The following is a 12,326-nucleotide window of genomic DNA, read 5'->3' as shown; positions in this document are numbered from 1 at the left end:
TATCACCTTCTCCCTCCACAGAGGTGCAAATAAGCTGGACCTGTCCATCCATGCGATAGTCTCCTTCTACCACACCAGCCACTGATGAAGAAAAGTTGTCCTTGAAGATCACTTCACCAGTTCGGTCACTACGAGCATCAATCTAGACAATCATCAGAAAGAATATCTCGTAAAGAGGCAAAGAGTGACGAAGTAATGAAGTCAGATGCAAGTGTCTGGTCATAAAACAGTCCTCACCTTCCCATTAGACCAGCCAGTTATGAGTTCTACAACTCCATCACCATTGAGGTCAAAAGCATGGATGCTCATTGCATGATTTTTTGACTAGGAAAAGGGAAGAACACAAGCTAGTAGCATTATTTACCATTTTTTAAAAGACTCTTATAACTGTAACAAGTTGAATAGTGGATTTTAAAAATTTAACTCCATTACAAAAACAGTACTTTGATTCTCCAGTAGCGGGCGGTGCGGTCATATACTCCCACTGTTCCATTGGCCAAAGCATAGCCAAACCTGCTGCCATGCATGTGACACAGTGACGTTATAGTCTGAGAGGAACAGAACAAAAAGTCCCCAATAAACAAAGAGTTAGGATTTTTACACAATTCTCATCTCATTATCTCTAGCCACTTTATCCTGTTCTACAGGGTCGCAGGCAAGCTGGAGCCTATCAAAACATTATAATCAGCAATCAAATATTTATTTGTACGCAGTTACCTCATTCTCTGCCATCTCAAACACCAGCTCATCTTCTCTAAATACCCTGATATCAAAATCTTCCGATCCCACAAGAAGCTGCAAATAAGACATGCAGTTTTTGGGACACATAGAAACATATACCACACATGCATCATTGAATATGTTGGTAATGCTAAATAAATATCAACTATCAAGCACATGTGAAGACAAATATTTTTGCTTGTGTCATTTTGCTTCATTTTCTGTGACTGTATATTCCTAAGACAGACTTAGTTTAAGTAAATTATAAATCAATGTATAGGCTATAGTATAGTATAATTAGCAAATACCTCAGGGGTGGATAAATCAGTAGCCCGGGAGCCTGGGACAAGCAGATTTCATTTCTGGGCTATTAGGTTTAATTCACTGCTGTCTAGAGGACAAGTGGCTTCAACAACCAGAAAAAAAAAGAAAGAAAAAAAAAACGTTCTTCTTTCACAAAGATGCTCCCCCAAAAAGTTTTGATTTGGAATGTATGTTTCTCTAATGCACTTCACAGTGGTGCAACAAATAATCTCAAAGCTGTAACAAGAGTGCAAGCTACTTATTCCAAATCTTGCTGCTTGCTGAACTACACATAGAAACCGAGGCATGATATGACTGACAGATTAACTATTTTTAACTAGGTGGATTAATTAGCATGCATGATATTCTTTTCAGCATCAGGAATATGGAGATATGTGTAAACACTGACAAAATGTTTGCTCTTAACTATCTAACCTGACTGGTAGATGTTATTACGTTATACAACCCCGATTCCAAAAAAGTTGGGACAAAAGTACAAACTGGAAATAAAAACGTAATGCAATAATTTACAAATCTCAAAAACTGATATTGTATTCACAATAGAACACAGACAACATATCAAATGTCGAAAGTGAGACATTTTGAAATTTCATTCCAAATATTGGCTCATTTGAAATTTCCTGACAGCAACACATCTCAGAAAAGTTGGGACAGGGGCAATAAAAGGCTGGAAAAGTTAAAGGTACAAAAAAGGAACAGCTGGAGGACCAAATTGCAACTCATTAGGTCAATTGGCAAAAAATCATTAACATGACTGGGTATAAAAAGAGCATCTTGGAGTGTCAGCTGCTCTCAGAAGTAAAGATGGGAAGAGGATCACCAATCCCCCTAATTCTGCGCCGACAAATAGTGGAGCAATATCAGAAAGGAGTTCGACAGTGTAAAATTGCAAAGAGTTTGAACATATCATCATCATTTACAGTGCATAATATCATCAAAAGATTCAGAGAATCTGGAAGAATCTCTGTGCGTAAGGGTCAAGGCCGGAAAACCATACTGGGTGCCCGTGATCTTCGGGCCCTTAGACGGCACTGCATCACATACAGGCATGCTTCTGTATTGGAAATCACAAAATGGGCTCAGGAATATTTCCAGAGAACATTATCTGTGAACACAATTCACCGTGCCGTCCGCTGTTGCCAGCTAAAACTCTATAGTTCAAAGAAGAAGCCGTATCTAAACATGATCCAGAAGCGCAGATGTCTTCTCTGGGCCAAGGCTCATTTAAAATGGACTGTGGCAAAGTGGAAAACTGTTCTGTTGTCAGACGAATCAAAATTTGAAGTTCTTTATGGAAATCAGGGACACCGTGTCATTCAGACTAAAGAGGAGAAGGACGACCCAAGTTGTTATCAGCGCTCAGTTCAGAAGCCTGCATCTCTGATGGTATGGGGTTGCATTAGTGCGTGCGGCATGGGCAGCTTACACATCTGGAAAGACACCATCAATGCTGAAAGGTATATCCAGGTTCTAGAGCAACATGTGCTCCCATCCAGACGACGTCTCTTTCAGGGAAGACCTTGCATTTTCCAACATGACAATGCCAAACCACATACTGCATCAATTACAGCATCACGGCTGCGTAGAAGAAGGGTCCGGGTACTGAACTGGCCAGCCTGCAGTCCAGATCTTTCACCCATAGAAAACATTTGGCGCATCATAAAACGGAAGATATGACAAAAAAGACCTAAGACAGTTGAGCAACTAGAATCCTACATTAGACAAGAATGGGTTAACATTCCTATCCCTAAACTTGAGCAACTTGTCTCCTCAGTCCCCAGACGTTTACAGACTGTTGTAAAGAGAAAAGGGGATGTCTCACAGTGGGAAACATGGCCTTGTCCCAACTTTTTTGAGATGTGTTGTTGTCATGAAATTTAAAAATCACCTAATTTTTCTCTATAAATGATACATTTTCTCAGTTTAAACATTTGATATGTCATCTATGTTCTATTCTGAATAAAATATGGAATTTTGAAACTTCCACATCATTGCATTCCGTTTTTATTTACAATTTGTACTTTGTCCCAACTTTTTTGGAATCGGGGTTGTATTACACCCTATATAGTGGACGCATAGTATCCCACAATGCACCATGAAAAGTAGTGTACAACTGATGGTCACTAACCAAGCAATATCATGCATTGCGGTCGCTCTTAAAGAAAAAAAAGTGTGTTTGGGTGAATGGACGGACGAAGAAACACATTATAAACAGACATTCAAGTACAATTAAAATTAGTAAGAGAATAGAAAAAAGCTCAAATAGAATAAGACAGATAAAATACAAGAATAAAAGTTACAGTGCAGAGCGAGGAATTACTCAAAAGCGTCAAATTTGATTTAATAAAAGGCGGCGGCAAAGAAGAAAGTATTCAGCCTCAATTTAAAAGAACTGAAAGAAGTAGCAGACACAAAGTACTTTGTATTTATTAATGTGGGAAATACGCTCAGGGCGGCACGGTGGTGTAGTGGTTAGCACTGTTGCCTCACAGCAAGAAGGTCCGGGTTCGAGCCCCGTGGCCGGCGAGGGCCTTTCTGTCCGGAGTTTGCATGTTCTCCCCGTTGTCCGCGTGGGTTTCCTCCGGGTGCTCCGGTTTCCCCCACAGTCCAAAGACATGCAGCTTAGGTTAACTGGTGACTCTAAATTGACCGTAGGTGTGAATGCGAGTGTGAATGGTTGTCTGTGTCTATGTGTCAGCCCTGTGATGACCTGGCGACTTGTCCAGGGTGTACCCCGCCTCTCACCCATAGTCAGCTGGGATAGGCTCCAGCTTGCCTGCGACCCTGTAGAACAGGATAAGTGGCTACAGATAATGGATGGATGGATGGAAATACACTCAGTATAATATGTATCTATCACAAAATTACATGCATGTCTTTATTATTTTGAAAACCCACCTGACTGATCTGGCACGTTTTCATTGTGCGACAGTAATGACGTAAATAATGGCACGGCAGAGTAGTGTCCAGAAGTGTTTTCTCCATCTTACCAATGAGCTCACTATATAGTCCTCTATATAGTAATTCCCTAAATAGTGAGTCGGGAGTAGTGAATGATTGAGTGATTTCGGACACAGCCATTGTCTAAAGAGTCTGGCTAAACCTTACCTCATTCTTCCCATCACCAGTGAAATCACAGAGCACCATTGACCTCACATTATCGCCAGTCACCTTACAGACACAAACACATACAGCACTTTAAAAATCTTAATTCCTTTTCAGACATTTTTGAAAACAGCGAAAGAAAAAAAAAACTGCTCCACAAACTGTCTTACTGTCCAGAAGAGATCATTTCCCTCATAGTTGAAACCTTGAAGAGCACAGTTTCCTCCAACAACGGCAAGGGGAGACTGGATGTTCCCTAACTTTCCCAGAACAATGGCATTGGCCCCATCTGGCACCTGTAACACAAGTGACACCAGAGAGAGCTTATGGAATTGTTTATAAAGCGCTATTTTTAATATTATACTTCAATAATGCATTCAAGACTAAAAAAGGCATCGGTACTATTTAATCTCATTCAGCAATCAAAAATGGAAGACTGCTCACCTCCCTGTAGAATATGTCAGTATTATCATGTACATCATAAGCTAGCAGGTTGGTCTGGGAGCCCACCAGGAGTGTGTCCCCTGTCGTTCTAGGATCCAAAGTACCAGCTGCCAAACAGCTTACTGCCTGGTTAATATTAAGCAAGGTGATGTCGGAGTCTTGGGCACTCTGACTCAGTCGATGAGCTGCTTGCCTTTTCCCTCGAGTGTGAGGGTTATGGATGAATACCTAGCCAGATTGACAGGGATTTAGACGCTGGGTTTCAATATGAGAATTCTTTTCAGAAAAATTCATAGCAGCCTTACCTTGCCTGCTTGCGTTGCTGCGGTCAAACATGGATGAACACCATCAAATTTGCCCACAGTAACCATCCGTGGGTTAATCTTATGGTTCAGCTTTAGGGTGAAGATTGGGACCAACATGATGGCACAGTTTTGTGCTGGCTAGAGTCTAATACAGGTCAAATGTGATTAGAATTATTTGGTAATTTGGAGCAAATAGATCTCAATGTATAATCATTTGGAGTAAAAGTCATGTTTAAGCACGATAACAATCGGTTTATAAATCCTCCTGTCTTTCTAATTAAATAAACAGCTTAATGGGCATCTGTGGTTGCTGCCAAAACCCGTGACAGGGAATGGTACAGTATGTGACAGGGAATGGCATGAGACACATTATCGCTCGGGCAGTGACCTCCCTGCAATACGGACAAAAAGGCAAGGTCCGTCCCGTATGCCAGAGGATAGTGAGCTTCTTTTAGTGACGCTCCCACTCGAAGTGATTTGGCGTCCTACAACCCCAATTCCAAAAAAGTTGGGACAAAGTACAAATTGTAAATAAAAACGGAATGCAATAATTTACAAATCTCAAAAACTGATATTGTATTCACAATAGAACATAGACAACATATCAAATGTCGAAAGTGAGACATTTTGAAATTTCATGCCAAATATTGGCTCATTTGAAATTTCATGACAGCAACACATCTCAGAAAAGTTGGGACAGGGGCAATAAGAGGCTGGAAAAGTTAAAGGTACAAAAAAGGAACAGCTGGAGGACCAAATTGCAACTTATTAGGTCAATTGGCAATAGGTCATTAACATGACTGGGTATAAAAAGAGCATCTTGGAGTGGCAGCGGCTCTCAGAAGTAAAGATGGGAAGAGGATCACCAATCCCCCTAATTCTGCGCCGACAAATAGTGGAGCAATATCAGAAAGGAGTTCGACAGTGTAAAATTGCAAAGAGTTTGAACATATCATCATCTACAGTGCATAATATCATCAAAAGATTCAGAGAATCTGGAAGAATCTCTGTGCGTAAGGGTCAAGGCTGGAAAACCATACTGGGTGCCCGTGATCTTCGGGCCCTTAGACGGCACTGCATCACATACAGGCATGCTTCTGTATTGGAAATCACAAAATGGGCTCAGGAATATTTCCAGAGAACATTATCTGTGAACACAATTCACCGTGCCATCCGCCGTTGCCAGCTAAAACTCTATAGTTCAAAGAAGAAGCCGTATCTAAACATGATCCAGAAGCGCAGACGTCTTCTCTGGGCCAAGGCTCATTTAAAATGGACTGTGGCAAAGTGGAAAACTGTTCTGTGGTCAGACGAATCAAAATTTGAAGTTCTTTATGGAAATCAGGGACGCCGTGTCACTTGGACTAAAGAGGAGAAGGACGACCCAAGTTGTTATCAGCGCTCAGTTCAGAAGCCTGCATCTCTGATGGTATGGGGTTGCATTAGTGCGTGTGGCATGGGCAGCTTACGCATCTGGAAAGACACCATCAATGCTGAAAGGTATATCCAGGTTCTAGAGCAACACATGCTCCCAGCCAGACGACGTCTCTTTCAGGGAAGACCTTGCATTTTCCAACATGACAATGCCAAACCACATCCTGCATCAATTACAGCATCATGGCTGTGTAGAAGAAGGGTCCAGGTACTGAACTGGCCAGCCTGCAGTCCAGATCTTTCACCCATAGAAAACATTTGGCGCATCATAAAACGGAAGATACGACAAAAAAGACCCAAGACAGTTGAGCAACTAGAATCCTACATTAGACAAGAATGGGTTAGCATTTCTATCCCTAAACTTGGGCAACTTGTCTCCTCAGTCCCCAGATGTTTACAGACTGTTGTAAAGAGAAAAGGGGATGTCTCACAGTGGTAAACATGGCCTTGTCCCAACTTTTTTGAGATGTGGTGTTGTCATGAAATTTAAAATCACCTAATTTTTCTCTTTAAATGATACATTTTCTCAGTTTAAACATTTGATATGTCATCTATGTTCTATTCTGAATAAAATATGGAATTTTGAAACTTCCACATCATTGCATTCCGTTTTTATTTACAATTTGTACTTTGGCCCAACTTTTTTGGAATCGGGGTTGTATAAGGATTGGAATTACTAGTTCTCATATTGGGCCCAAGCACACGCAGTTCCCAAAATTACATTTTTATTTATTTTTCAATACTAAACTTATGTCATCATAAAATTATTTATGTAAAAGTAATTTTATTATATTAATTTCTCATTTTTTGAATAATTTTATCATGAAAGTTTGTATATTTGATACAATCTAGAAGCAGGTGTTTGACATTTTCTTTTATACCACAAGTTGTACATTGATTGGTGGTTATTTTTTTAAAGAAATTGTGTATCAATAAGTAGACATTTTCCAAATCTAAGTCTTGTAATTCTCCTTTGTTTGTTTCTTTTTTTGTCAGAATATGTGGTATGTATTGTAATATTTGGTTCAAGTTGGTAGAAGAATCTACCAGTTTGAGAATTATCCCATCTGTCTTGCCATATTGTAAAAATAACATCTTTGATATGTTTTGTCATATCAGAAGTGGTAAAAGGGTAATGAAATGTCATAATAGGTTTTATTTACTGATCTTTTGGCCAATCAGCCATTTCATTTCCTATAATAAATAACCACATGAGCTGGAATCCAACAAAAAACAACCTTACCACCCGTAAGATTAAACTGGTACATAAGATATCGGAAATCTAATAATTCTGTCATTATCTTCCTTTTGAAATTTTTTTGTAAGACAGACAAGGAATCAGAAAATATCACACTTTGAGAGAGTTGTTCATCAATAAGAAGTTCCAAAGCCTTTGTAATTGCTAGTAACTCAGCTCTAAAAACAGTACCACTTGAGATTTTATAATCTTTTTGAATGTTTAGGCTTGGAATTACAATGCCAGATGCACAATCGAGATCTTTTTTTGAACCATCAGTAGATATAGCATGGTTTTCCCCAAAGTGTTTTAGCATATCGGGCCCGATACGCTTGCTCTGCCTGCCGATACGCTTAGTCGCTTTAGTTAAAATCCGATACGCTTAGATTTATACCGATACGTGAAACTTCCTACCCACAAGTAACTAGATACACAGGAAAGCAAATAACAGATCCATTTACATATTGATTGATATTTGTGTTAAACAAGCGGTCTTTTTTTTCCAATGTTTGTGTTGATTCTGTCAAAGTAATATGTCCGCGTGGTATGATGTAAACAAACTAATCTGTTGGTTACGTCAAGATCACGTGTTCAAACCTTCCAATAAAAATACTGAAAGAAAACGTCAGACATCCTGGAATTTTCCGATTCATTATAAGCGATCTCATTGGCTGCCAATGTTGTCCCCCACCAGACAGAAAAAGCCGACTGATTTTAATCACAAAAGTTTGACCTCGTCTATTATCATTATGGCTTCGATCAAAGATTGGTTGACTAAACGTCAACAAACCCACGTGAGTGATGGCGCACAAAACCAGACAACTGTCACGACAACGAAAACGTCGTCAATTTTGATCACAGCGACTGGCTCAAAAAGCACTTGCTGGACAATTTGATCCACATCAGCATGGATGACAGTGAGATGGACTATGAGAGGGTTGCCCAACATTGGGCCAAGCAAAAGCCAAGGAGAATTAATCTGCTTTAAAGGAGCAGAAAACTTAATTCATTAGTTTGGGTTTGCAGAAGTATTATGTACTTATAAACACTCTCACAAAGTGAAGTTGTCCAAATGTGTCGAATATAGCATCATTTCAAATAATAATCATAAGCATTTTTGGCAGTGTGACGTCACTGGGATCCATTTAACAAAAGAAGGCTCCGGATTATTCTTTTGTTAAAGGCTCACAGTAACATCACGCTGCCAAATATGCTTATCGTTATTATTCAAAATTATGCTACATTTGACACTTATTAACAAAATCTCTTCATGAATGTGTTTATAAGTACATAATCTTTCTGCAAACTTGTATGTATGAATTAAGTTTTCTTTTCCTTTAAATATGTTTTAATCTTAATCTAGTCCATTTAATAAAGTGCCAAAATTTAAACTTTATAATATGCAGTTGCCTTACTTTTCTTTTCAGTGTACCTTAGTTATACATATATTATGGTAATTGCATCAGAAACATTCTAAATCATTACAGTTATAGTCATACAGCAACTTATTTTAAAGTGCATATGACGGGTAAATTCAGGAGCAAGATCAATGTAATTCTCCTATTTTATATTAAACTTTGGTCAAATATCTGTCACATTTTGCGCAATTTTTTTACCTTGCGCAATACCAGAAAAATTCAGTTGAAATCGAGCCATTTGAGGCGAATTGGTCCGCCTCTGAAAAAACTTGGCATTTGGATTTCCCGGCAAACATTGATTTTTGTGACGTCACGTGCGGGACGCCTCCCTCTGAATCCTATGTCAGCGCTGGTTTGTTTATGAGAAAACGACCTGGTGGTTTTCTGCAAATTTCTTCAACGTTATCACGTAATTATTAAAATGGTTAACAGATGTATCATAGGAGGGTGTAGCAACACCAATCTTGGTGGGATTAGTACTCATCGTTTCCCAAAAGACCGGACAATGAGAGAGAAATGGGAGCGCTTGGTCTACACAGGCTGTGCACTGAAACCGTGCAAAGCTCGCGCAGCCTGCTGGCGCTTCCGCAGGTGACGTCACGAATCTGGCTCCAGACTCCCTTGGGATTTTTCCAGACGCGTTTTGTTATTTTATTTTTTTCTGCTGTAGACAGATAGCCTTGTGCAAAATTACCCTTCTGGATGAGTGTGTAAAGGGACATACTTTCATATTAAAAAAAAATTAAAAAAATACGAAATTGGTCCAAAATATGCACTTTAAGGTGGCAGTTCTGAGGTTCAGATCCCTTTGTGATCAACAGGAGGTCATGAAGATCGATTCTCTTCATTGGATTGCATAAGATGGAGCAAACCGCTGTTCATATTTTCATGCACATTTTTGTTTCAACACTACTTGATCAGAGATAATTAAAGGATCCCTGCAGATTTTCAATCTATCATATACCTCAGTAATCTATAAAAAAAAAAAAAAAACAGTTTACTTGCATGTTGAACTTTAAGGTGAAATTTCAAATGTGTATACCTGTACATTAATCCTATTTAGGTCAGAAATCATTGAAACACTGGTAATTGATTGTATTTGAGTTGAATGTGTTCTAATGCCGACTGTAAACATGTAGCAACTACTATCCTCTTGTTTAGAGATTTTAGGGACTAAATCTAAGTCAACTTTTGGAGATTGTGATTCCCAGAATGGAAAAGGATCAACCAAAGGATTACAAGCCGGAACCAGAGGATAGTGAATTGTCCCGAGTTTCAGTAATCTTCGCCTGCTAACCTGCGGTTGCCTAGCAACACCGCACACTTGAGAACGCTTTTAACCTACTTCTGCTAGCATGCTAGATAACTAATTTTAGATATTTACGCTCGTTAAAAAACAACAACAACCACTGACATGCCTTGGTACATTGCTTCAAAATATATTGGAAAATACACTGCTGAGGCGAGTTATAACTAAATATCTGTTCTTAACTTGGCTAGCTATCTAGCCAGCACCTCAGGCTGCTAACTACAGATGGCTAACCAGTTGGAATAATCATAATATAATTAATTATTTTTATACTCTTGTATAAAAATAATTACATTCTTTGCTAAATTTTACAGAAAAGCGTCTAAACATCTTACCCAAATCCTTTATTTGCTGATAAAAAATAATTCGGGCTTAGTTATGCCTCTGACTAGCATGCTAAGTAGAGCAGCCTCCTAGTTCTTCTACGCATGCGCAAGATTTCTGACCCAGGAAAATCCAGTTGGAAAACAGTGTGGAGTGTCTTCACTATCCCTCATATCGATTACAAAACTAAATATTACACATAAATATGAACGCAGATATTATTCTGATATGTTACGGCTTGTGTGGGATATACTGTATCGAAATTAAACATCTCGCATCCAGGTTTTTACAACAGAGGCTGGTAAAGGAGTACATCACCTCCAGGCTCCCTCCCATATTCGACCCCTTCCAGTTTGCCTACTGGCCAAACCGCTCCACTGCTCTTCACCTGAGCCTTGCACAAGAAGAACACTCATGTGCGGATGCTGTTCCTGGACTTCAGTTCAGCATTTAATGCCATCATTCCACAGCAAACTGGGTCCCCTGGGCTTCAGTACCCCCATGTGCAACTGGCTGCTGCGAATTTCCTCACTGAAAGACTACGGTCAGTGCGGGTCAGACAGAACACCTCCAGTGTCCTCACCCTCAACACAGGCTCCCCTCAGGGCTGTGTCCTGAGCCCTCTGCTGTTCACTCTGAACAGTAACCACATTGTGAAGTTTGCCGACGACACAACAGTGGTGGGCCTCATCAGGGCTGACACACAGACACAGACAACCATTCACACTCACATTCACACCTACGGTCAATTTAGAGTCACCAGTTAACCTAACCTGCATGTCTTTGGACTGTGGGGGAAACCGGAGCACCCGGAGGAAACCCACACGGACACAGGGAGAACATGCAAACTCCACACAGAAAGGCCCTCGCTGGCCATGGGGCTCGAACCCAGAACCTTCTTTCTGTGAGGCGACAGCGCTAACCACTACACCAATTTTTGCTGCTGCATAATTTAATTTAATACACCATATTTAATTCTGTGCTGAGCCAAATTGCAACGAAATTTTGTTCGGTGTACACTTGTTACATACTGAATGACAATAAATGCTCCTAAAGTTAAATAGAATTTCTGGTGGGGGAAAAACTAAAAACAGATCTTTCAGTTGGTTTTAGCACTCCTAAACCCTAGAGTTTACCCCTTGAGTAAATTCTCATGGTAAAACATAATTTTATTCTAGTATTTTATTATGGAATGGTAATATCAAATAATATCAATATCGGGTGGCACAGTGGTTAGCGCTGTTGCCTCACAGCAAGAAGGTCCTGGGTTCGAGCCCCGTGGCCGGCGAGGGCCTTTCTGTGTGGAGTTTGCATGTTCTCCCCGTGTCCGCGTGGGTTTCCTCCGGGTGCTCTGGTTTCCCCCACAGTCCAAAGACATGCAGGTTAGGTTAACTGGTGACTCTAAATTGACCGTAGGTGTGAGTGTGAATGGTTGTCTGTGTCTATGTGTCAGCCCTGTGATGACCTGGCGACTTGTCCAGGGTGTACCCCGCCTTTCGCCCGTAGTCAGCTGGGATAGGCTCCAGCTTGCCTGCGACCCTGTAGAACAGGATAAAGCGGCTAGAGATAATGAGATGAGATGTTTCCCATCAGATGTCAAAGGTGCTAGGAGTAAATCTCAGTTCAAATTTCTAGTCAAAAAGTTTTTATTTGAAAGTCTTAACAGACAAGAATCTAGTTATTTTGTATTCTATTAATGTAAATTT

At 40.0% G+C, this 12,326-nt stretch overlaps 1 protein-coding gene across 1 annotated transcript in view; it reads right to left on the bottom strand.

The window, feature by feature from the left end:
- bbs2 (Bardet-Biedl syndrome 2) overlaps nucleotides 1-10,717 on the bottom strand; it is a 43,707-nt gene extending 32,990 nt beyond the window's left edge. The window contains exons 1-9 of the mRNA XM_060923813.1: nucleotides 10,632-10,717; nucleotides 4,899-5,043; nucleotides 4,594-4,821; nucleotides 4,320-4,445; nucleotides 4,153-4,215; nucleotides 718-795; nucleotides 444-548; nucleotides 238-324; nucleotides 7-142 (exon numbers count right to left, since the gene is read on the bottom strand). Coding sequence (XP_060779796.1) covers nucleotides 7-142; nucleotides 238-324; nucleotides 444-548; nucleotides 718-795; nucleotides 4,153-4,215; nucleotides 4,320-4,445; nucleotides 4,594-4,821; nucleotides 4,899-5,015 — 940 coding nt within the window. The 5' untranslated portion in view covers nucleotides 5,016-5,043; nucleotides 10,632-10,717. The remainder of the gene's footprint in view (nucleotides 1-6; nucleotides 143-237; nucleotides 325-443; nucleotides 549-717; nucleotides 796-4,152; nucleotides 4,216-4,319; nucleotides 4,446-4,593; nucleotides 4,822-4,898; nucleotides 5,044-10,631) is intronic.
- Nucleotides 10,718-12,326: the final 1,609 nt, after the last annotated feature.

This window comes from Neoarius graeffei, chromosome 6, assembly GCF_027579695.1.
Source record: "Neoarius graeffei isolate fNeoGra1 chromosome 6, fNeoGra1.pri, whole genome shotgun sequence".
Taxonomy (NCBI): domain Eukaryota; kingdom Metazoa; phylum Chordata; class Actinopteri; order Siluriformes; family Ariidae; genus Neoarius; species Neoarius graeffei.
This window is presented reverse-complemented; position numbering and strand designations above follow the sequence as displayed.